The sequence below is a fragment of the Mobula hypostoma genome, chromosome 5 (genome assembly GCF_963921235.1).
Source record: "Mobula hypostoma chromosome 5, sMobHyp1.1, whole genome shotgun sequence".
Classification (NCBI taxonomy): Eukaryota; Metazoa; Chordata; class Chondrichthyes; order Myliobatiformes; family Myliobatidae; genus Mobula; species Mobula hypostoma.
In genome coordinates, this window is record NC_086101.1 from 36,323,548 (window position 1) to 36,346,745 (window position 23,198).

At 41.2% G+C, this 23,198-nt stretch overlaps 1 protein-coding gene across 2 annotated transcripts in view; it reads right to left on the reverse strand.

Annotated features, from left to right (window-relative positions):
• Nucleotides 1–23,198, reverse strand: part of pcca (propionyl-CoA carboxylase subunit alpha) — a 489,189-nt gene that overhangs the window by 244,734 nt on the left and 221,257 nt on the right. For both annotated transcript variants that reach the window (XM_063048382.1, XM_063048383.1), the window contains exons 8-12: nucleotides 19,156–19,192; nucleotides 17,521–17,599; nucleotides 9,845–9,947; nucleotides 8,630–8,724; nucleotides 829–979 (exon numbers count right to left, since the gene is read on the reverse strand). In XM_063048382.1, coding sequence (XP_062904452.1) covers nucleotides 829–979; nucleotides 8,630–8,724; nucleotides 9,845–9,947; nucleotides 17,521–17,599; nucleotides 19,156–19,192 — 465 coding nt within the window. The remainder of the gene's footprint in view (nucleotides 1–828; nucleotides 980–8,629; nucleotides 8,725–9,844; nucleotides 9,948–17,520; nucleotides 17,600–19,155; nucleotides 19,193–23,198) is intronic.

The following is a 23,198-nucleotide window of genomic DNA, read 5'->3' on the forward strand; positions in this document are numbered from 1 at the left end:
TTTCAAAAAGTCCCGATTCTTAGTGCTGACACCAGCATCAGTTTTAGTGTAACACAGCGTGGATTCAGTACTGCAAAATCTTAAGGGAAATTTTGGCTGCCAAGTGGGAAAAATATCAAAGCACAAAGACAAGCTACATATTGCGGACCCTCTGTGGCACTTAACTGTATCCCCCTCAAGGTCTTTAAGGTTTCTTGAAGCAGGGAATGCAATGCACACAGCAAGAGTAGCTGCAATTACACGGCATTTACAGCTCATAAAACCAAACCATTCAGCCCAAGAATGCAAGCTAGTGTTTTGCTTCACACACACCTTTTCCCATTCCTCTTCATCTTCCCAGTCATGTTCATCTATTTCTTACCTCCCTCTCATGCGTATAATCTCTCTTACCCTGAAAGTGTGTCCCTGCTTCGTGCCTTGACTACTCAACGTTCAAAGTAAAGTTCAAAATAAATTTTATTATCAAAATGTATATATATCACCATATGCAACCCTGAGATTCATTTTCTTACTCAACAAATCTATAGAATAGTAACTGTAACAGAATCAATGTACACCCACCAAACTAGGACTTTCAACCAGAGTGCTGCAGACAACAAACTGTGCAAATGCAAAAAGAAGAAACAATAATATAAATAAATAAATAATAAACGTCGAGAGCATGAGATGAAGAGTCTTTGAAAGTCAGTGCAATGGTAGTGGGGACACTTAAATATTCCCTGTGGTGCAAGCTCCACACAGACTAAATAAAAACCACAGTTCTCCACTGAATGTTCTGGTAACCATTCATCACTTCACAAGGGAAGAAAGAAAAGCATCTTTCTATACCTGAAGTCGAGTATTCATTTCTAGGAAATAAAAGTTCTTCCTAGAGTCCACGAGGAATTCAACAGTGCCAGCAGAGGAATAATTGACAGCTTTCGCCAATGCTACCGCTTGCTCTCCCATGGCTCTTCGGGTGTCTGGATCTAGAAAAACACTGCAATAAAAGATAAATGTATGAAGACTTGCACAATAGAGTTTAGCAACAAATGAATGACTCAGTGGTCTGTGCTTCAACCTCTGAAGACAATGGTTTAAGACCCCCTCCAGACACTCATCTGCTTGATCTAGGTGAGCCCCATCAGCCAGTGGGAGTGAGGGAATTCTATGCTGTCAGGTGTAACACTGTCAGTCTTCTTGGATGATATAAAAGATTCCAAGCTATTTTGAAGGAAACCAGGGCAGATCTTCACACTGTCCTTTGCCAATATTTATTGCTCAATGAATTTTTCTGATTATCTGATCATTTCTCTCTTGCTGTGTTAAGCACTGCAGTTAGTCCTGACCAAGGGTCTTGGCCCGAAACGTCAACTGTGCCTCTTCCTAGAGATGCTGCCTGGCCTGCTGCATTCACCAGCAACTTTCATGTGGGTTGCTTGTTTTTCATCCTGACCGTTCTTGTTTTTAAAGCACTGTAGTCTCCTGCCTGATGGTAGAAAATCAAAGAGGATGCTGGATGAATGGGTGAGATCCTCAACAACATTAAGGGCCCTTAGTTTGCAGTGTTCCTGATAAATGTCCCTGATGGATGGTAGGGAGACCCCTATGATCCTCTCAGCTGTTCTCACAGTCCTTTGTATGGACTTCTGGTCCGATGCTCAACTGCTACCATACCAGATGAAGATGCAACTTGTCAGGACATTCTCAATGGTGCTCGAGTGAAACCCAGTTAAGATGTGGCGGGGGGGGGGGGTGCAGGAAGAACTTTGCTTGTCTCAATCTTCTTAGTAAGTGAAGGTGCTGCTGCACCTTCTTGTTCAGGGAGGTGATATTAAGGGTCTAGATGAGGTCATTTGAAATGTGAACTCCCAGAAACTTGGTGCACTTAACTCTCTCTACAGAGGAGCCATGTATTCACATTGACAATAAAAAAACAATTTTATCAAAGATCAAGGCTGCAAAGGTGGCATAGCAGAATCGTGCTTTCCTTCTTTGATCAATAACTAACAATCACTTTCTTCTATTTCCAATACTACTGAAACATTTGTAAGCTGAAGTCCCATTATGAAACCAAGTCATTACGGTCTATAATTCACTGAACGAGATTCAAGGAAGTAATTTAAAGAAAATCTCTGCCTTTGCTCTGCAAGTTTGACAGGACCACCACCTTCCTCAGCTCATTTGTAGCTTAGTCACAAAAATAGAGAAAAAGGCAGAGCACTCAAGGCAAGTGAGAGAGGCTGTCCCTGATATTAAGGCATCATTTAACTGCCAGCATGGTGCTTCAACTTCTGATGTTCAGAGCCACAAACTTCCTTTTTTTTTATAAATCACCCTACATCAATGCTGTAAATATAGTGCTAATTTAAAATCTCTTCTCAATGCCTCAAGAGAAGCACCTTTGTTAATTTTATAAGAGAAAATGATCACAGCAAATATGCTAACATGGGGAAATGCCTTCCTCTGTTTAAAATTCTAATGCTTAAAACTAAAACATTCCGCTGTTTTTCTAAAGCACATTATTCATCATTGGAAGCATAATGAGACACAGAATAAGCAAAGAAAGAAATTAAAGATCATGAGCAAAAATAATTTTCAGCTGTGACAACAACCTAAGGACATCTTTCTTTGTTAATTTGTATGGAAAAGTTTGTTAGTTTGTATCGAATATGATTTTCTCAATCTCCAATGCCTGACAGCACACACAGATTCTCTTAAACTCAAGAAATGCATCTCTGAAATTTATAAATAATCATATAATGCAAAACATTAGTCCCATATATCACTGTAATTGTCAGATTATTAGCTACAGTCTGGCTCCCACATTTTGACAGTACCAACTACAAGTGCTTCCACTCACCGATTTCCCGACTTTGAGCTTACAGCAAAGCTAACACCCATTCAGTGCCCCTTTGAAACATGCTCATAGACATTCCTCATTACATCTGAATATAAGCTTTACCCTGAGAAATGAATGTGGGAAAGGAAACTATAAAATCTTCTGAACCTTGGTGTACTTAAGACCATAAGACAAAGGAGAAGAATTAGGCCATTCAGCCCATGGAGTCTGCTCCGCCATTCCACCATGGCTGATCCTGGATCCTACTCAACCCCATACACCTGCCCTCTCGCCATATCCTTTGATGCTGTGATCGATCAGGAAACGATCAACTTCCGCCTTAAATATTCAGATGGACTTTGCCTCCACTGCAGTCTATGGCAGAGCATTCCACAGATTCACTACTCTCTAGCTAAAAAAAAATTCTTCCTTACCTCTGTACTAAAGGGCCACCCCTCAATACTGAGGCTGTGCTCTCTAGTTCTGGATACCCCCACCAAGGGGAACATCCTCTCCACATCCACCCTATCCAGTCCTTTCAACATTTGGTAGGTTTCAATGAGATCCCCATGCATTCTTCTAAATTCCACTGAGTACAGGCCCAAACCTGCCAAACACTCCTCATATGTTGTTAAACGCTTCATTCCCGGAATCATCTTCGTGAACCTCCTCTAGACTCTCTCCAATGATAACACATCCTTTCTGAGATACGAGGTCCAAAATTGTTGACAATACTCCAAGTGCAGCCTGACTAATCTCTTATAAAGGCTCAGCATTATCTCCTTGCTTTTGTATTCTATTCCCCTTGAAATAAATGCCAACATTGCATTTGCCTTCTTTACCACAGACTCAACCTGTAAATTAACCTCCAAGGAGTCTTGCACTAGGATTCCTAAGACCCTCTGTACCTCTAATATTTGAACCTTCTCCCCATTTAGACAATAGTTTGCACTATTGTTCCTTTTACCAAAACACATCATCATACATTTCCAAACACTGTATTCCATCTGCCACTTTTTTAACCATTCTTCCAATTCATCTAAGTCCTGCTGCAAGCATATTTCTTCCTCAACACTACCTACCCCTCCACCTATCTTCGTATCATCCGCAAACTTTGCCACAAAGCCATCAGTTCCATTATCTAAATCATTGACAAACAATGTGAAAAATAGCGGTCCCAATAATGACCCCTGAGGAACACCACTAGTCACTGGCAGCCAACCAGTAAAGGTCCCTTTTATTTCCACTCGCTGCCTCCTGCCTGTCAGCCATTCCACTATCCATGCCAGTATCCTTCCTGTACCACCATACAATTTTATCTTGTTAAGCAGTCTCATGTGTGGCACCTTATCAAATGCTTTCTGAAAATCCAAGTAAATAGATTTTCTAATCTAAAAAAAAATGACATCTACTGCCTCTCTTTTCTCCACCCTGCTTGTTACTTCCTCAGAAGACTAACAGATTTGTCAGGCAAAATTTCACTTTGCAGAAATCATGCTGACATTAGTCTCCAAGTACCTTGAAACTTCATCCTTAATAATAGACTCCAAGACTTTCTCAGGTTACACTAACTGTCCTATAATTTCCTTTCTTTTGCCTTCCTCCCTTCTTAAGGAGTGGAGTGACATTTGCAATTTTCCAGTCCTCCAGGACCCATGCCAGAATCAAGTGATTCCTGAAAGATCATGACCAATGCATCCATTAGCTCTTTAGCAACTCTGGACTCTGGGATGTGGTCCATCTGGCTGAGGTGACTTATCCACCTTAAGACCTTTAAGTTTGCCTAGCACTTTTTCCTTTGTAATAGCAATGGCACTCACTCCTTCTCCCTGACACTCACAGATCTCTGGCACTCTGCTAATGTCTTCCAAAGTGAAGAGAGATGCAAAGTACCCATTAAGTTCATCTGCCATTTCTTTGTCCCTCATTACTACTTCACCAGCATCATTTTCCAGTGGTCCAATATCAACTCTCACCTCCCTTTTAGCCTTTATATAACTGAAAAAACTTCTGGTATCCTGCTTTATATTATTGGCTAGTCTGCTTTCATATTTCATCTTTTCACTTCTTATAGTTTTTTTTACTTGCCTTTTGCTGGATTTTAAAAGCTTCTCAATCATTTAACTTTCCATTCACTTTTGCTACTTTACATGTTCTTTCCTTGGCTTTTATGCAGTTCCCAACTTCCTTTGTCAGCCACAGTTGCCTATCCCTCCTATTTGAGAACTTCTTCCTCTGTGGGACATATCTATACTGTGCCTTGTGAACTTTTTCCAGAAACTTCAGCCATCTCTGCCCTGCCATCATCCACGCCAGCATCCTCCTCCAATCCACCTGGGCAAGCTCCTCTCTCATGCCTCTGTAATACCCTTTATTCCATTGCGATACTGATACATATGACTTATGCTTCTCTCTCTCAAACTGCAGTATGAATTCAATCATATTATGACCACTGCCGCCTAAGGGTTTCTTTACATGAAGCTCCCTAATAAGATCTGGGTTATTACACAACACCCAATCTAGAATAGCCTTTCCCTAAGTAGGCCCAAGCATAAGCTGCTCTAAAAAGCCATCTCATATCCATTCAACAAATCCCTCTCTTGCGATTTGACACCAACCTGATTTTCCTAATCCCCTTGCATATTGAAATCCCCTATTACAATTGTGTCATTACCCTTATTACATGTCTGTTCCAGCAACCTTTGTAATCTTACCGCACATCTTGGCTACTATTTGGAGACCTATATATGATTCCCATAATGGTTTTTTAACCCTTGCTATTTCGTAACTCCACCCACAAAGATTCAACATCCTCTGACCCTATGTCACCTCTTTCCAAAGATGTAATTCCATCTCTTACCAACAGAGCCACACCACTGCCTATGCCTTCCTGCCTGTCCTTCAATACAAAGCATATCCTTTGATGTTAAGCTCCCAACTATGGCTTTCTTTCAGCCACGACTCCTTGATGCCCGCGTCATCCCGACCAATCTGTAATGGTGCCATGGGTTTGTCCACCTTATTCCAAATGCTATGCACATTTAAATACAGTACCCTCAGTCCTGCATTCTTCGCCCTTTTGAATTTTGTCTCTGTGGTACAATTTAACTCTCTGCGCTGCATTTGTACCCAGTCATTGGCTTGTCCTTCCTTACATTCATGTTACATCCATCATCTACTTGTAAACCTGCTGGCTCATCCTCGGCTCTATCAGACTGGTTCTCATCCCCCTGCCATATCAGTTTAAACCACTCCCAACAGCTCCAGTACTTCTCCTGTAGCACAATTCACGATGCCAGCAGTCCCACATAACACAACCCAAATAAATATAATTGCACTTTTATCATCTATTGTCCACACTTCCCAGGTATGAGGCAGATTTAGGATGACATGAAGAAATAAAAATTAAAACTGGATTCTTCTCACTTTTATCCCCACTCTGACCTTTTTCCTCTTCTCACTTGCCTATTACTTCCCCCTGGATCCCCTCCTCCTTCCCTTTCTCCTATGGTCCACTCTCCTCTCTTATCAGATCCCTTCTTCTCCAGCCCTTGATATTTCCCAACCACCTATCACCTTCCAGCTATCCTCCTTCCCCTCCCACCACCTTTTTATTCTGACATCTTCCCCCTTCCTTCTCAGTCCTGAAGAAGGGTCTCGGCCCGAAATGCCAACTGTTCAATCACTTCAAAGATGCTGCCTGACCTGCTGAGTTCCTCCAGCATTTTGGTGTGTGTTGCTTTGGAATATACATTTCATTGTAGGCAATTGACTCCACTGTTCATTGAGACCACAGTGATCTGCTCCAGCATCACTTTCCAGCACCATCCCCATCTCTCTCGATCCCTAAATAATCAGAAATCTATTAGCTGCTGTTTTGAATGAACTCAAAAATGGAGCATTCACAGCTCTCTTGGTACAGAATTCCTAAGGCTTACAACACTCTGAGTGAAGAAATTTCTCCAGATCTCAATCCTCGAAGGCCAACATCTTATTTTCAAACTGCATGCCGAGCCTTTGAACATTTCTGTAAATTTTAATGAGATCTCCTCTCATTCTTCTAAACTCTGGAGAATAGAATTCCAGTCTACTCAATCTCTCTTCATTTGGCAACCCCATTTTCCCTGGAACCAGCGCAGTGAATTTTCATTACACTGTCTCTAAGACAAGTGTATCCCTTCTTGAGTAAAGGGACCAAAACTGTACATTAAAGCTGCCTATCACCTCATAACTGCACAAAGACTTCTTATAACTGCATTCAAACCCATTTGCTGCAACATTTGATCTGCTAAGCCTCTGCTGTACCTGTGTATTGGCCTTTGGTGATGTGTGTATCAAACAGTAACACTATCCATTCCCAATACTTAATAAACACTCTGCTTTTCTGGAGCAACAAACAATCTAATGGAGGAAGTCAGCAGGCTGAGCAGCGTCTGTGGGGGGAAAAGGAAGTGTCCATGTTTTGGTTCAGAGCTGAGAATGGACTGCCAAGTTGGCCAGTATAAAGAGGAGATGGGGAATGGTGAGAGAGGTATCCCAGTCTGCTTCTCAGCTACATTTATCAAAGTGGACCAGCTGCATTCCAGCCTATTCTTTCTGCTGTTCCATATCTTTTTGAAGCCTCTTTACAGACTGTTCCCTAACTCACAACCCCACTTGGTTTAGTAAACAACTAAACTTATAAATATAACACTTAGCTCACTCTGCCCAAATCATTAATGTAGATTGTAACTCGGGCTTAAGCATCAATCTCTGCCATAGTCCACAAATCATAGCCTGCCAACATGGGAAGAATCCATTTATTCCCACTCTTTGCTTTCAGTCTGATAATCAAATCCCTACCAATATCAACTCATTACGTCCAGATCCAAGTTTTCTAACCTAACTTCCCAACTTCTGGTGTGGAACTTTATCAAAAAACTTCCAAAAATCTAATTACACAGTCACTTTGTTATTTATTCTACTAATCATATCCTCAAAGAAATCCAGCAGATTAGTTGAACTTGATTTTCCTTCTATAAATCTACATCGGCTCATCTCAGTCCTTTACTATACATTTTAACGTTGCTGACATTTTACCTCCGTGCCACTGCCTGCACTAATCTCTCATCCCTTGGTTTCCCTAGTATCTGAAAATCTATCTACCTCTGGTTGAATATAATCAGCAACTATCCCAGCATGTGAAGACAGACTCCGGCGGATTGAGCGGACGAGACCAATGGAAGGTCCAACAGTCAAGAAGGCGGTCTCTGCAAGCGTCGGGAACGTGTAGAGCAGGACAAGACACAGCAGACGTCCTGGTCATCCACTGTGCCTAGTCCCATCTCCAGCCGTCTAGACTCTGTCTTGCCACTGGACCCAGATGGGAATTGGGAAGAGAGAGTGAGGCTGACGCTGCACAACTCTCCCTCACTTAAATCCAAATCACGCGCTAGTCTCGACAACATCATTATGGTGTCGAGGTCCTCATCGACGTCAACGATGGACGAACAACATAATCAGCAACTAAGCCTTCACAGCACAGTTTTGAGGTAAGAATTCCAAAGATTCATCACCATCTGGCCAAACGAAGAGCAATAATAATCAGACACTGCTCAGTTTTTCTGTCTTTCTCTCTGTGTTGGACAGTTGAAGATTCAGTCTGTTCAAGTGCACAATCATCTAGAATGACACCCCCAGAAAAAAGCGAGGTTGTTAATAGAGAAAACACCTTAGGATACAAAAAAAATGAATAACATGACTTTATGTTACTCAAGATTTAAAAAACAATGAAGCAAGGTATCGTTGATTGGTTCTGGAAGGCCTTACCTTGGTGCCTCTTCTACAACTTTCTGATTCCTTCTCTGAATGGAACACTCTCTCTCATTCAGCCACAGTGTGTTACCATGTTTGTCTCCGAGAACCTATGGAGTAAAATGTTTCTGAAAGGTAACTGTGTATTTTTTTAACATTTTTAATAGTGGTCATGATGAAAGCATAATTAATAAATCAAACCCGACATCATCTCTTATTTTTTGTTTATTTTGAAGTGGGATGAAAACAATTTTGTTTAATTATCCATGATTATTCAAGTATTTTTTCCAAGCTTCCTGGTATGAAAGGATTTGTTTCTATTATCCATCTCTTGTCACTTACTTGTTTCTCCCTGAATCTCACTTTTCTTCCAAGTACCACATCTCAACTCTGATTTCCTGAATCCAGTACTATAGCCCAATGTACCTGTTTGTTACGTGTGGGCATTTACAGGAAGTACTTATACCCTCTTTTACCTCAGGATATCAGAGCTGAGTATACCTAGCACAAATATCCACATCTTCTTCAGCAGGATAGCAAACAGAAATGAAGAAGTACCTTCATGTTCCCCTATCCTTATAACCAACACCCCAGCCAAGATCAACTGAATTGGCACAGATCAAGAACGTAGATGGGTCACTTACTCTGATGCATACTTTGTCCTCTCCCTGAATAAACTTCACTGAATGACGGAGAGCATTCGTCCTCATCAAAACGAACGATACAATAATGTGAAGCCATTCAATATTTTTGACACTCAGTCAGTGTCACCTATTCTTAGAGGAAAGCATTTTATCTTGCCGCAATGTAAGCATGCACCAATGTGACGCCTTCACCGTTACTCCTGCGTCAGCAATCACAGAGTCTCTCTGAAAGAGGCTACTGATTAATTGGTGCTATGATCTGTCCCGCTCTACCTCCCTATAAAGAGGCTTCTCGTTGTCATTTGTGTACTTAACAAGTTAAGTTAAATATACAGGATTTGCTTTGACCACATTCTGACCCTTGTTTACACTTATACTCAAGAGAGCAGCAGTGTAATGCTTTATAATATTCCCATTAGGAACTAGGCTGCACTATGAAAATTCAGTAAACTCTGACAGGCAGAAATTTCTACCACATTTCGGTTAGCGTTGAATCTGTGCTCTGCAGATGACAGAATAGTCCTTCAGCAAACAAAATTAATTATATGCTTTCCTAAAAAGCATTTTCAATTTTGAGCTTATTAACCTGTATCTCAATGTGCCGAGGATTATCAATGAACTTCTCAATCAAGAGGCGATCATCTCCAAAACTTGAGGCGGCTTCCTGTGATGAAAATCTAAATCCTTCCCTAGAAATAGAAAAAAAGTGGAATTTTTGTTTAAATTCTAGTGTTTTGAATTCAGTTATAAAGCATTAGTTATTTGATGTATTTTGTGAATAAGTTTATTATGTGCTATAGAACATTCATGAAAGAAGATAAAGAAACACATTTGAGCAATCATAATACCATAAGACATAGGAGCAGAATGAGGCCATTTGGCCTATCGAGCCTGTTCTGCCACTTGATCTCAGCTGATTTAGTTTCTCTCTCAACCCCATTCTCCTGCCGTCTCCATGTAACTTTTGATACCCTTACTAATCACGAATCTATCAACCTTCACTTTAAATATCCCCATGACCAGGCCTCCACAGCTACCTGTGGCAATGAATTCCACAGATTCACCACCCTTGGGCAAAAACACCCTCTTCATCTCTGTCCTTCTACTCAGATGCTGTGCCCACTGGTTCTATATTTTCTCACTAATGGAACCACCCCCCTCCCCCACATCCACTCTATTTAGGCCTTCCAATGTGTTTTAGATATTGAACAACTGGAAATAAATCTGAATACTGAATTAAAAATAACATCTGGATTTAAGCAACATAATAGGCAATAAAGAGGCTTTGAATGAGTTATAAACTTCATTCTGGTGCTTCCAATACAGCAGATCTTTGGAATTTCCGGATTTATCTCCCTTTGTATTTTGTGCAACGAGAATCTAACCAAAATTCATTCTAATCCCCCTAGAGGTTCTGCATGCATCTTAAGCCTTACAGATCAGCAGACTATTGAGTGTTTTCCCTAATTTTTCAGACTTCAAATGAGCTGCAGGAAATTGTTGCAACTAGTATCAGTACCCTTAACCTAGGGCAGTACTGACTCAGAAAATCATGGGTTCACATCCCATTCCAGAAAACAGAGCAAAAAGTCTAGGCTGATATTCCACTACAGCACCAATCTGGGAGTTGATTTACCAGAGTTGTTATTTTTATGCTGTGATATTAAACTGGGACTGAATGCACACTTTCCTATCACACTGCACTATCTGAGGAGAACTATTCTCTCCTATGCCCAACCAATTTGTATTATTTCCATCAACATTCCTCAGATGATATCACCACTATTACACTACTTGTGGGAGCTTGCTATGCAAAAAAAAAATGCATTTCCTACATTATAAAACTTAAAGAACAGTCATGTAACTGACTGTGAACAACCTCAGGGTGCCTTGAAGCTATAAACGATTTAAATATAAACCTGTACAATGAACTTCCTTCTCACAAAACAAAATAAAAAAACATTGTATTGATTTAACTTGATTCTGAAACTGGAAATCAAGAAACATATTTTGTGTGACAACATATATCTACATCTCCAGTATCAAGCTGCTGATAATTTCATGCCAGATGCATGCCTTTAAGAGTCTATTTTCCTTTGTTGGATAGTACAGAGTAGGAATCACTTGTGTTAATGAATGACAGTAGTGGTAGGGGTGGGCAAGCATGGCTCATTCATTACCATTTATTCACTGATCCTCACTCAAACCTGTCCCCAAATATCTGGATGGAACGGTTGAGTAACACTCAACCAAAACAGGAATTCAACTTGAACCAACATTTCCGATGAATGCCCCTAAGTGATGCCGATAGTTAGTATTTATTTTTAAAATGCTAACATGCCAGTGGGAACTTTCCATCTGATATCAATCCATAACTGCTTAGTTTGAGAGTGAAAATAAGACCATTTTGTAATACCTTTCTGAGGCATAAGTTTAATTTGGGTAATTCAAGGTGTCTCTTCTATATATAAAATCCGCTACCTACAATAAATTTGTTTGTTTCCTATACCCCACTGCAGAGGAGCTGGATGGTCCTGCAAAGCACGGAACATTCAAAAGCACTCATAGTTTTCAGAAAGCTGAAAATAGCACTGCACCTCTCTACAATAATGAATGTATTACTACAATTCCTTCATTCATACACCTGCATTTGAAAATCCAAATGCTTTGCTGATATGGAAAAGTTATATGTTAAAATTCTCACATTTTCTCCAAATCCTTTTGTGCTTTCCCTCTTTTGTAACCTCCTGCAACTGTTAAAGTTCTGTAAACTTTCCATCTAATTGTTCCACCAATGGCAGCCTACCTACTGCATCCTGAGCCTTAACTCGACAATTTCCCCCTCGTACTTCTTTCTGCTCTTTCAAGCTGATCCTTAATATCACTCTTTGTAATCAACTTTTCAGCCTACTGTCTTGCTATGTCTCCTTAAGTGACTCAAGGTAACCCTCTCCAGTGAAGCATGATGGGATATCTAACCATGGACACAGAAGGAAGGCCACTGACCCACTGATCAGCCTTAATCTAAATGGAAAAGCAGAAGGCACTCAAGTGTATGAAAATCCCCCCCCCCCACGGCTCCTGTGGCTATTCTAGCGACTGGAATTTGTTTCTGATTCTTCAGCAAAGTACATGCATTAATTTAGCCTCTTCCAGAGGCATAAAATTTGATGGTCCTAAGCAGGGTCTCAATTGGCAAGGAATCAGTTTGTCTCACTTATTAGGCTGGGCTACAGGTCAGGTCCCACTGCAGTGCATGGCTGTGTAGAAAGCAGGAAGACATTTCAGCATTCGAAGGGAGATGTTACCCTATGGAGAGCTGCCTGCTCAGGTCAGCCTTAAGGATTTTACAGGTGGTGTGAATCATAAAATCATAGAACACTACAGCACAGAAACATGCCCTTCGGTCCATCTAGTCTGTGCAGAATTATTATTCTGCCTAGACCCATCAACCTGCACCCGGACTATAGCCCTCCATATCCCTCCCATCCATGTTCTTAACCAAATTTCTCTGAATTGTTGAAATCAAACTTGCATCCACCACTTCCGCTGGCAGCTCACTCTACAATCTCACCACTATCTGAGTGAAAAGGTTCCCCCTCATGTTTACATTTTAAACATGACACCTTTCACCCTTAACCCATGACCTCTAGTTCCAGTCTCATCCAACCTCAGTAGGAAAAACCTGCTTGCATTTACCCTACCTATACCTCTCATAATTCTGTATACTTGATAAAAATGCACTCAAGAACAGAGGGAAAATAGGGATTCAGTAAGTAAATCTAAGGGGTAAATGACAAAAGGATGATACTGAATGACCACACTTGAGCAAGGAATTCATTAACCCTTAGTACGTCTTGAGAATATCAAAGGGCTTCTATATGCTCTACTTCCCTTTTCTGTTTTAAATAGCTATCACACACAAGTTAACAGAAGGCATGAACCAGCTGTATATCTGTGAATACAGATATACAAGGTCTGATGTCTCTACTGGAGGAACTAGGACCTGTTTATCAAAAAAAAGGGTGGTGACAAAAATTTTGTGCCGTAAAAATTGTAGGAAGGAAATGAAAACAAAACAAATGGGAGCACAGGAGCACCTGACAAATCAACTGTAGGAAGTATGGAAGGACGTTGCTAAGGCGACAAATAGCATTTATTGCAGTCAAATCAGAATAGATTAAAATGACACAAGGGTCGATGTGGTCAAGATGAATTGAAAATTACTGCACTCAGAATGAATGTTTAAAGGATGCAGCAAGTAAAATAAATGGGTAACTCAGAAAGATAAGTCCACAAAAGGAAGATATTAATGTCACCATGTAGTCTATCCATCCAGGAGCACACTTCACTGCGGCAATAGGTTGCAGCTCTGCTAATTAGCCATTTAATTCCCATCAGTTCTATGCATGCTTTGTTGCAGCAAAATTCATTTCCAACTATTGAACTCACAGAATTTGGAGAACTGAAGCCTTGTCCTCAATCTGAATACTTCTACCCCTATAACTGTGTCTAAAATTATGAAGTTGCTTAATATGCTTAGAACAGTTTTCGTTCTTCTTGAGACTCCTTGGACAAAGGGTGGGGGGGGTGGTGGTGTAAGATTTTACAGGCTACTGTTTCTCTTACTGGCCCTGAGTGTTCTGCCTCTCCTGAATTACATTGGTGGTTGGGCAGAGAGTTGGTGGAGTAGGAGGGGGTAGGGGATAGGATCTGAAAGGAGTGTCCAGTTGTAATATTCTGCACATGATGAATTTTGGCCATACTTAAAGATCATTGGGAACATGAGGCTATTCAGCCCCTTGAGCTTTCCAACGTACCACTTCTGAATGGGCCTATGTTCTTAAACTATTTTTCAGTGAACAGGGGTCTCCATCAGTGCCAGCGGGACACTGATACATTAACTCAGCTAATGAAGACAGTAATTTATTAGATCCCACAATAGATACACAGCTACAGCCAACCCTATTCACACTCCTAATTGAGGAGGGGGGTGGTTGCTGGAAATCAGGACATCTGGAGAGCAGGAAGAATCTGCTGCTTAACATTTGTACTATGATCAAATAAGCACCCAAATTTGCAAAACAAAATACACTGCATTAATGGAGAGACAGAGTACACACAAACACTTACACTAACACCGAGGGTTCACAGGAATGATTGTCAGCTAAAGTTGACTCAAACTTGGTCAGGGAAGGTGGTTATAAGGACAACTAAGAGAAAAGGGAAGCAGAGGAGTTTAGGGAGAAAATTCCAGGGCACAGTAGCTGCCTACTACAAATTCAGTGATATACCCCACCCTGTCTCTAACCCATAGGCTGGTATAGCGTTGGCAACAGACACTGTGATGATACCATATACATAAACAACAAATATTGGGGTGAAACAAGGCTGCTTGGGGAGGGGGTGGGGAAGGGGAGGGGGGAGGGGGAGGGGGGAAGGGGGAGGGGGAGGGGAGGGGGGAAGGGGAGGGGGGAAGGGGGAGGGGGAAGGGGGGAAGGGGGAAGGGGAGGGGGAAGGGGAGGGGGGAAGGGGAGGGGGGAAGGGGAGGGGGGGAAGGGGAGGGGGGGAAGGGGAGGGGGGAAGGGGGATAGAAGGCTAGATGGATAGATAAATGGATGAATGAAAGGAACGTTGTTAGGACTGGAGGACCTGAATGATCAGGTGAGATTGGAAGGGATGGGACTGCTTCCATGAAGCAAAGGAGATTGAGGGTGACCTTTTGGCTTTGGCTGATCATTGTCACATGTACCAAGATACAGTGAAATGCTTAAGGTTCATACAGATCAAATCACAAAACGGTGCATTGAGCTAGAGTGAGGTAAAATAATAACAATGCAGAATGAAGTGCAAAAGCTACCGAAAGAGTGCAGTCCAGGTAAACGATAGATGATGAGGCCAAGAGTCCATTTTATCGCACAAGAGATCCATTCAAGAGTCTGACAACAGTGGGATAGAAGCCGTCCTTGAGCCTGGAGGTACATACATTCAGGCTTTTGTATCTTATGCCCAAAGGGAGAGGGGGAAAAAAGAGAATGCGCAGGGTGGGTGGAGACTTTGATTATACTGGCTGCTTTACTTTTATTTTATTTAGAGATAGAGTTTGAAACAGGTCCTTCTGGTCCTTCGAGCTGCGCCACCCAGCAACACACTGATTTAACCTGAGCCTCATCACGGGACAATTTACAATGATCAATGAACGTACCAACCGGTACGTTTTTGGACTTCGGGAGGGGAACGGAGCACCTGGAGGAAACCCACGTGCATATCAGAAGGAACATACAAACGTGCTTACAGAGGACGCCGGAACTGAACTCTGAAGCCCCGAGTTTTAATAGTGTTGCGTTAACCGCTACCCTATAGCTGAGACGGTGAGTAATACAAACAGAGTCCTTAGAGCAGACCGGGTGTATGATGATCTTCTTTAAAAATCGGTTGCATTGGGTTTTCTTTGTTCTCTGGTTGCCTGTAAGGAGACGAAGGTCAAGGTTGTATATGGTATGCACTACTTTGATAATATATGTACTTTGAACTTTGAGAGGCTGTGATGTGCTGAGCTGTGTCCACACCAGCTTCATGCAGTCACATGCAGAGCAGTCGGCGTACCGAGCCATAATGCATCCAGACAGAATGCTTTCTATGATGCATCGATAAAAATTGATAAGATTTGACAGGGAATACTGAATTTCTTTTGGCTCTTGAGGAAGCAGAGACTTTGATAAGCTTTCTTGCTGTGACATCAGAGTGGTTGAACCAGGACAGGCCATTGGTGATGTTCACACCTACCAGCTTGAAGCTCTCAACACTGCTTGAAGAGATTTATAAAACTATCAGCTTTGAACTTTGAAAGTTTTCCACAGAGAAGGTAGTGGGGATATGGAATGAGCTGCCAAGAGAAGGTGGTAGAGATGGGTATAATTTCAACATGTAAAAAGACATTCGAAAAAGTAGATGGATGGAAAATGTTTAGAGGGATATAATCCAAACGTAGGCTAACGGAATTCATGTAGAGAGGCAGTTTGGTCATCTGAAGACCCCTGTTCTGTGCTGTATCACTCTATGAATCACCTGTACAGACCAATTGAGAGGAACAAGTGCCACAAATGTAGCTCCAAGCGGGAAAGTACAAGCTTCAGGTTTGAGAGGTGCTGCCAAAGAAGCTTGTCAAGTTACTTCAAACACAACAGGAATCCTGCAGACGCTGGAAATTCAAACAACACACATCAGAGTTGCTGGTGAACGCAGCAGGCCAGGCAGCATCTCTAGGAAGAGGTACAGTCGACGTTTCAGGCCGAGACCCTTCGTCAGGACTAACTGAAGGAAGAGTTAGTAAGAGATTTGAAAGTGGGAAACCTCTCAAATCTCTTACTAACTCCTCCTTCAGTTAGTCCTGACGAAGGGTCTCGGCCTGAAACGTCGACTGTACCTCTTCCTCAAGTTATTTCAATGCAACTCGTAGATGACACATTCTGCAACACTGCTGCCCCAGTGGCAGAGACAGTGATATTCAGGGTCCCAAACTAACACGCTCTTTGGCTAGGATTGTAAGAGTCTTCTTGAGCATTGTTGGAATTGTATTTAGATGATCCAGAATTTTACATTTATCGAGTGAAAAGCCCTCTTGACTCCTGCTTTGAGAATGATAAAATGTCTTTGGGAGTTGCTCACCACTCTCTGAACTTGTCACTATTTATGTATATTATCTTAAACTTTTCATATTAATTTGAAACCAAATTTTTTCTCAAATATTAAAATGACTTAGTGATGAACTTAATTTTGTCCACTATCAACTCAATTGTCACACATCAGATAATGAGCACAAATGTGTTGGTTTGCTTCATGTGTTCACATTCCTACTTGCAAGATACTGTGTTGCCTCCTCCTATTTTTCACACTTTCCCCCAGGATGAGAGCGGGGCAGATATCACAAATGGTGCATCTGGCTCCAAGTGAGTCTAGGTAAACAGTAGCAAAGAGGAGTGAATGACATTCCAGTGAATCTGGCAAACAAACGAAGCATCACTGGTTGTTTGCTTTAACAGCACCCTCTCAAATAAATTAAACAACAACAACCGGCATGCCGAGCGCTGCTTATGCTGAACGTCTGCCTCAGCCTGGGCTCCCAACACTTCCATCAAAACGCTGCCAACACTGATTGGGCAAAAGGTTTTGCAATCCAACCCGCTGTATATTGAACAGATTCTCAATATCAATAGTTTAGTCACAATATAACTACGTTATGTTGTTTCAGCATGGTCTTACCTGGTCTCATCATCATTCCAGGCTATTCTCATTCCTTTCCCACCACCTCCTGCTGAAGCCTTGATCATGACGGGATAGCCTAGCAGCAGGAGACAATTAGACACATTTCGACTTTGATCACGTGTGTGCAACAGTTGACCATATGCCCGAAAATGTTCAAGGCAGCAACTGGTTCACAGTAAACTACCTTCACACACTTTCCTAACCAGCAGCATTGCCGCTACTTTTATCAAGAGCCCTCATCCCAAAGTCATTAGGTCAATCTCAGCAATATAACATGGTGAATCTGTGTAGTTTCATTACAGCTACACTGGGCCTACTATGGTTACGCACTTTATTGCCCGATAACTTGTCCTCCTTCCTCACCCCCATCCAAAAAAAAGAATTAAAAATAAAATAGAAAGAACAAGGATCAGAACAATGGTCAGATATTCTGATTAAAATTATTAAGTATTTAGAAACATATTGTATTTTTGTAACTTGTAATTACATGCATTGAAGAATCAAGGGAGAATAGAATATACAATATAGAAATATATAGAGGGGTATGCATCTTGGCACGGGTGAGTGGGATTTCAAATGGAGCATAAGCACTGGCTCAGATCAGTTGTGTGACTGGTCTGTTTCTATACAGCAATACTATTGCAGCAAAATCATTCCCCTTAACTTTACAATGTTATTAGCCTCTTGACAAGTGAACAGGAATTTTGCATGCCAGTATAGTATATCTACATACAAACACATGATAGGAGAGGGTAAGACTGTCAACAGGTCATCCTGGACAATTCTCTCTGAACGCCTTGTGGCCTGTTACAAAGCAGAACCTTTAGTTTGCTCTTTCGGGCCATAAGTAATGTCTCTCTGTGGGAGGCAGACAGAGGAATGGCGAGAGAACAGTAACAATAAAATGAATGAGAAAAAAATGCAGGAAAAAATTACATTCAATTATTTTAAGGTTTACTCAAATAAAGAGAATAACTGGACATGTCTTGCTCCATTTCATTTATCCTTCTCCAAAATTACATCACTAAAGGTTCCATCAGTGGTTTTAACAGATATGTTATACTCATACTATCTTATAATGCATAGAATACTGCATGTAGTAAACTTGTTGATCTGGCATTTATGCACCTGGAATTCTAATGCAGTTGGCAAATATTTCTAAGAATATTTAGCAACTGCTTAATTAAGCAACACTATTTCAAGTATTATGCAAAACTAGTGTGAAAGACATTGAGTTTATGTTTATACATAATGACAATATAGTCGTAGGCTAAATAGCAGTAACATCCTCTGAAAATTTGGCACTTCATGTTACAGTGAGTACAGTCAAACATTTAATTTACCGTTGCTGTCTTTTACAGTAACACTTACAATATAGTTGCAATGTAAAACATTGTTATTGAAAAGAATAAGGAGTGACATATTGTTTAGCAAACAATTTAATGCTTTATGCATTCTAATGCGTGATGCATGGTAATATTGATTTGAGCAATTGCAGCCAACATCAATCCCCACTCCGGCCCATCCCACCCTCTATTCACCATAGATATCAGAGGACTGAAAGTATACTGTATTCACTTATATAAAGCTAGCAATAAAATGGTAACAAGTGGGTAAAAATTAATATTTTACCGATTTCCCTGGCAATTCTGACAGCTTCATCAGCATCCTGAGAGAAAAGAAAAAATGACCAACGTTAATCCTGGTACCTCTATCCTTTCCTCTTAAATTATATGTGTTGCACTACTGAGAAGACTTTATTTACTTTAACTTTACAACAGCCCGCTGCCTTCTTATTCAATAGATCTTATTCAATTCCATAATCGGAGACAAACCTTCTGTTGTTCTTCCAACTTTTTGTTGGGAGTGGAAATATTTACAAGTTCCCATTTTGAAAGATCTCTTGTGTGTTTATGTTGATAGTCCTTTCTCACTTTATACAAACTTCAATAGAAGTACCAAATATCAATTTTCAATTTAAATGAACAAGTAAACAGAAAACAGAGAAACCTGAGCACTTTTATTAAGATTCCAGATTGTGAAAAAAATTTAAGATGTAATAGTCTGTAGCTGTAAAATGTAAATCAACTTTTCCATCATCTTTCCCACTTAACAGTTCTAACCTCTCCAATAACTGTGCAGTTCCTGTTGCTGACAGTAGGGGGAGAGAACTGTCCACAGTTATAACTAACTCAAGTGTTTATAGGGATCCTTATATTCTCAGTCATTAAAGACCATATAAATTCTGATGAGAAATTATTCTTGGAGAAATTAACAGTCATTTTCACAAGTTGACAGTTTTAACTTTCTTCTACTCCCTCCCTCACTATTCCAACCCACTCCACCCCAAAGGATACAAAGTGCCCCTTGCTCCATGTTTCCACTTTGGTCAAATATAAAAATCTATATAAAAGTAGCTGAATATTTTGAAGATTCATTCCAAAAGCTTAAAAAAAACAATAGATGAGACCTTACTTCCAAATTGTTTGATCTCCAAAGAGAGATGCAACTGAATTCTTGTGTGGCATCGATATTCAGTAGAAAAAGTTAAACCCTTCTAATCTTCTCTAAGTGTTTCTGTCTTAATTAACAAGGCCTTGTACATTTCTGAAGGAAATTTTATATTCTGGGTTTGTGTTTTTATTCAGGAAAAAAAGCACTTGAGCAGTAAAAAGTTGGAAAGGAGCATGGAAGAGTATGTCTGGGAACCACCAACTGCTATATGTGGCTCAAGCTACAGGGGTTGACTTATGAAACATTAAAATGAAACTTGATAGTTTTTAAAGCTGTGTGCATGCTATCCTTTAACAACCTGATAACAGCTGATGATTATTAGTCTTTGGCAAAATCATCTGTAAAGTAAAAGAAAAGATTACAACCCATTATGATAAAAATCAAAAGTGCAATTTTTACAAAAACATATAATGCATATATGTGAAGCAGCAGCAAGGAAGCATGGGGTGGGGGAGGGGAAGTTGGCAGAAAATTTAATTTCCTTTCATTAGTTTGTCTGCTCCACAAATCAGCGCTTGTTAAACGCAAAGCAAATCTGAAAGGAGTATCTGTTTAAGATCTTATGTTTTTACAATAGCCATGATGGTTAAATGGTATCTTTTCCAAAGAAAGATTATCTTCAGGGTAAAACAAATTTTGTTTTAATAAGTCCTGGGCTCACTAAACTCACCAGCTAACTTTGGCTTCACAAAAGGAAATACCGTCCATCATTTTAGGCAAAAAGAACCAAAAAAAAGAATCAAAGGAGTAATTTAGGCATGTTTGTGGTTTCCACACATTGAGTTTCAAGTGCCTTTGTTCAACTTGATGACAGTTATGCGAGAATACTTCGCCTTAATAGCCACTCTGTCAGGAAGTGTTAAACCAGTCAAATGCAGACAATTAGAGCCACTTGAACTCAATGCATGAAGAGTAAAATCTGATGTTATTCTACCATTTATAGTTAAGTGGAGACACTTTGAATTATCTTCGCAGTTTTAATTTAAAACTTTTCATTGACATTCCAATTAAATAAGCACTGTTTCACTTGTTGCAGAATCTGAGCTCTAAGTAAGAAAATTTGCTGTGCTGAATTTCTAAGTTTAATTTAGAAATCTTATCAAAGGTAAAGGATTAAGCTTCTCTTTTGGCAAGACACTGCAATGGTCCAACATTTTAACAGCTCAGTTGGATTCTATTACAGTAATGAAAGGCATGAGAAACCAATCAGCCAATCACATCCATGCCTCTTACATGCATTCTCCAATTGCCCAGATTCCCTCACCCCACACTCTTGCTTTTTGTCCAAAGTCCAGTACGGACTTTTCTCAAATCAATATCCAATCTTTTGAAAGCTCCACAAACACAAGAAAATCTGCTGATGCTCAAACCCAAAGCAACACACAAAATGCTGGAGGAACTCAGCAGGCCAGGCACTCATTGATTTCTTGAACTTCCAGTAATTGTCCCCTCCCCCACACCTTCACCATTCCCTATTCCTGTTTCCCTCTCTCGCCTTATCTCCCTCTGGTGCTCCTCCCCTCCCTTTCTTCAAAGGTATTCTGTCCTCTCCGATCAGATTCTCCCTTCTCCAGTCATTTATCTCTTCCATCATTCAACTTTCCAGTTCTCTACCAGTCCTTCCCCTTCCAGTTTCACCTACCACCTTATACTTCTTCCTCCCCCCCCTCCCACCTTCTTACTCAGACTTCTCTTCCTTCCTTTCAAATCCTTCTGAAGAGCCTCAGCCTGAGACGTTGACTGTTTACTCTTCAGATGCTGCCTGGCCTGCTGAGTTCCTCCACCGTTTTGCGTGTGTTCTATTGGAAGCTTATAACCGAATTTGCTTCAATTGATCCTTCAACGAGTACACTGGAGATCAGAGGAACCATTCACACAAACACTTCCCCAAAACCAACTCGCATGTTATCTTAAACACAAAATAATCTGCAGATGCTGGGGTCAAAGCAACACTCACAACATGCTGGAGGAACTCAGCAGGTCGGGCAGCATCTGTGGAAACGATGAGTTGACATTTTGGGCCGGAACCCTTCATCAGGACTGTAAAGGGAAGGGGCAGAGGCCCTATAAAGAAGGTGAGGGGAGGGTGGGAAGGAGAAGGCTGGTAGGTTCCAGGTGAAAAACCAGTAAGGGGAAAGATAAAGGGGTGGGGGAGGGGAAGCAGGGAGGTGATTGGCAGGAAAGGTGAAGAAAGAATAGGGGAAAACCCACTTCAACTCTGCTTCCCACTCCCATTCAGATATGTCCATACATGGCCTCCTCTACTGCCATGATGAGGCTAAACTCAGATTGGAGGAGAAACACCTCATATGCTGTCTAGGTAGTCTCCAGCCCCTTGGTATGAACATAGAATTCTCCAACTTCCGGTAATTCCCTCCCCCTCCCTTCCTCTATCCCTATGTCACTCTGCCCCCTCCCCCAGCTGCCTACCACCTCCCTCATGGTCCCGCCTCCTTCTACTACCCATTGTGTTTTCCCCTATTCTTTCTTCACCTTTCCTGCCTATCACCTCCCTGCTTCCCCTCCCCCACCTCTTTATCTTTCCCCTTACTGGTTTTTCACCCGGAACCTACAAGCCTTCTCCTTCCCTCCCTCCCCCCACCTTCTTTATAGGGCCTCTGCCCCTTCCCCCTACAGTCCTGACGAAGGGTTCCAGCCCGAAACATCAACTCATCGTTTCCACGGATGCTGCCCGACCTGCTGAGTTCCTCCAGTGTGCTGTGAGTGTCACATGTTATCTTAGTTTATACTTTACTTTATTGTCACCAAACAATTGATACTAGAGTGTACAATCATCACAGTGATATTTGATTCTGCGCTTCGCGCTCCCTGGAGTACAAATCAATAATAAGTATTAAAAACTTAAATTATAAATCATAAATAGAAAATAGAAAAGGGAAAGTAAGGTAGTGCAAAAAAACCGACAGGCAGGTCCAGATATTTGGAGGGTATGGCCCAGATCCAGGTCAGGATCCGTTCAGCAGTCTTGTCACAGTTGGAAAGAAGCTGTTCCCAAATCTGGCCGTACGAGTCTTCAAGCTCCTGAGCCTTCTCTCGGAGGGAAGAGGGACAAAAAGTGTGTTGGTTGGGTGGGTCATGTCCTTGATTATCCTGGCAGCACTGCTCCGACAGCGTGCGGTGTAAAGTGAGTCCAAGGATGG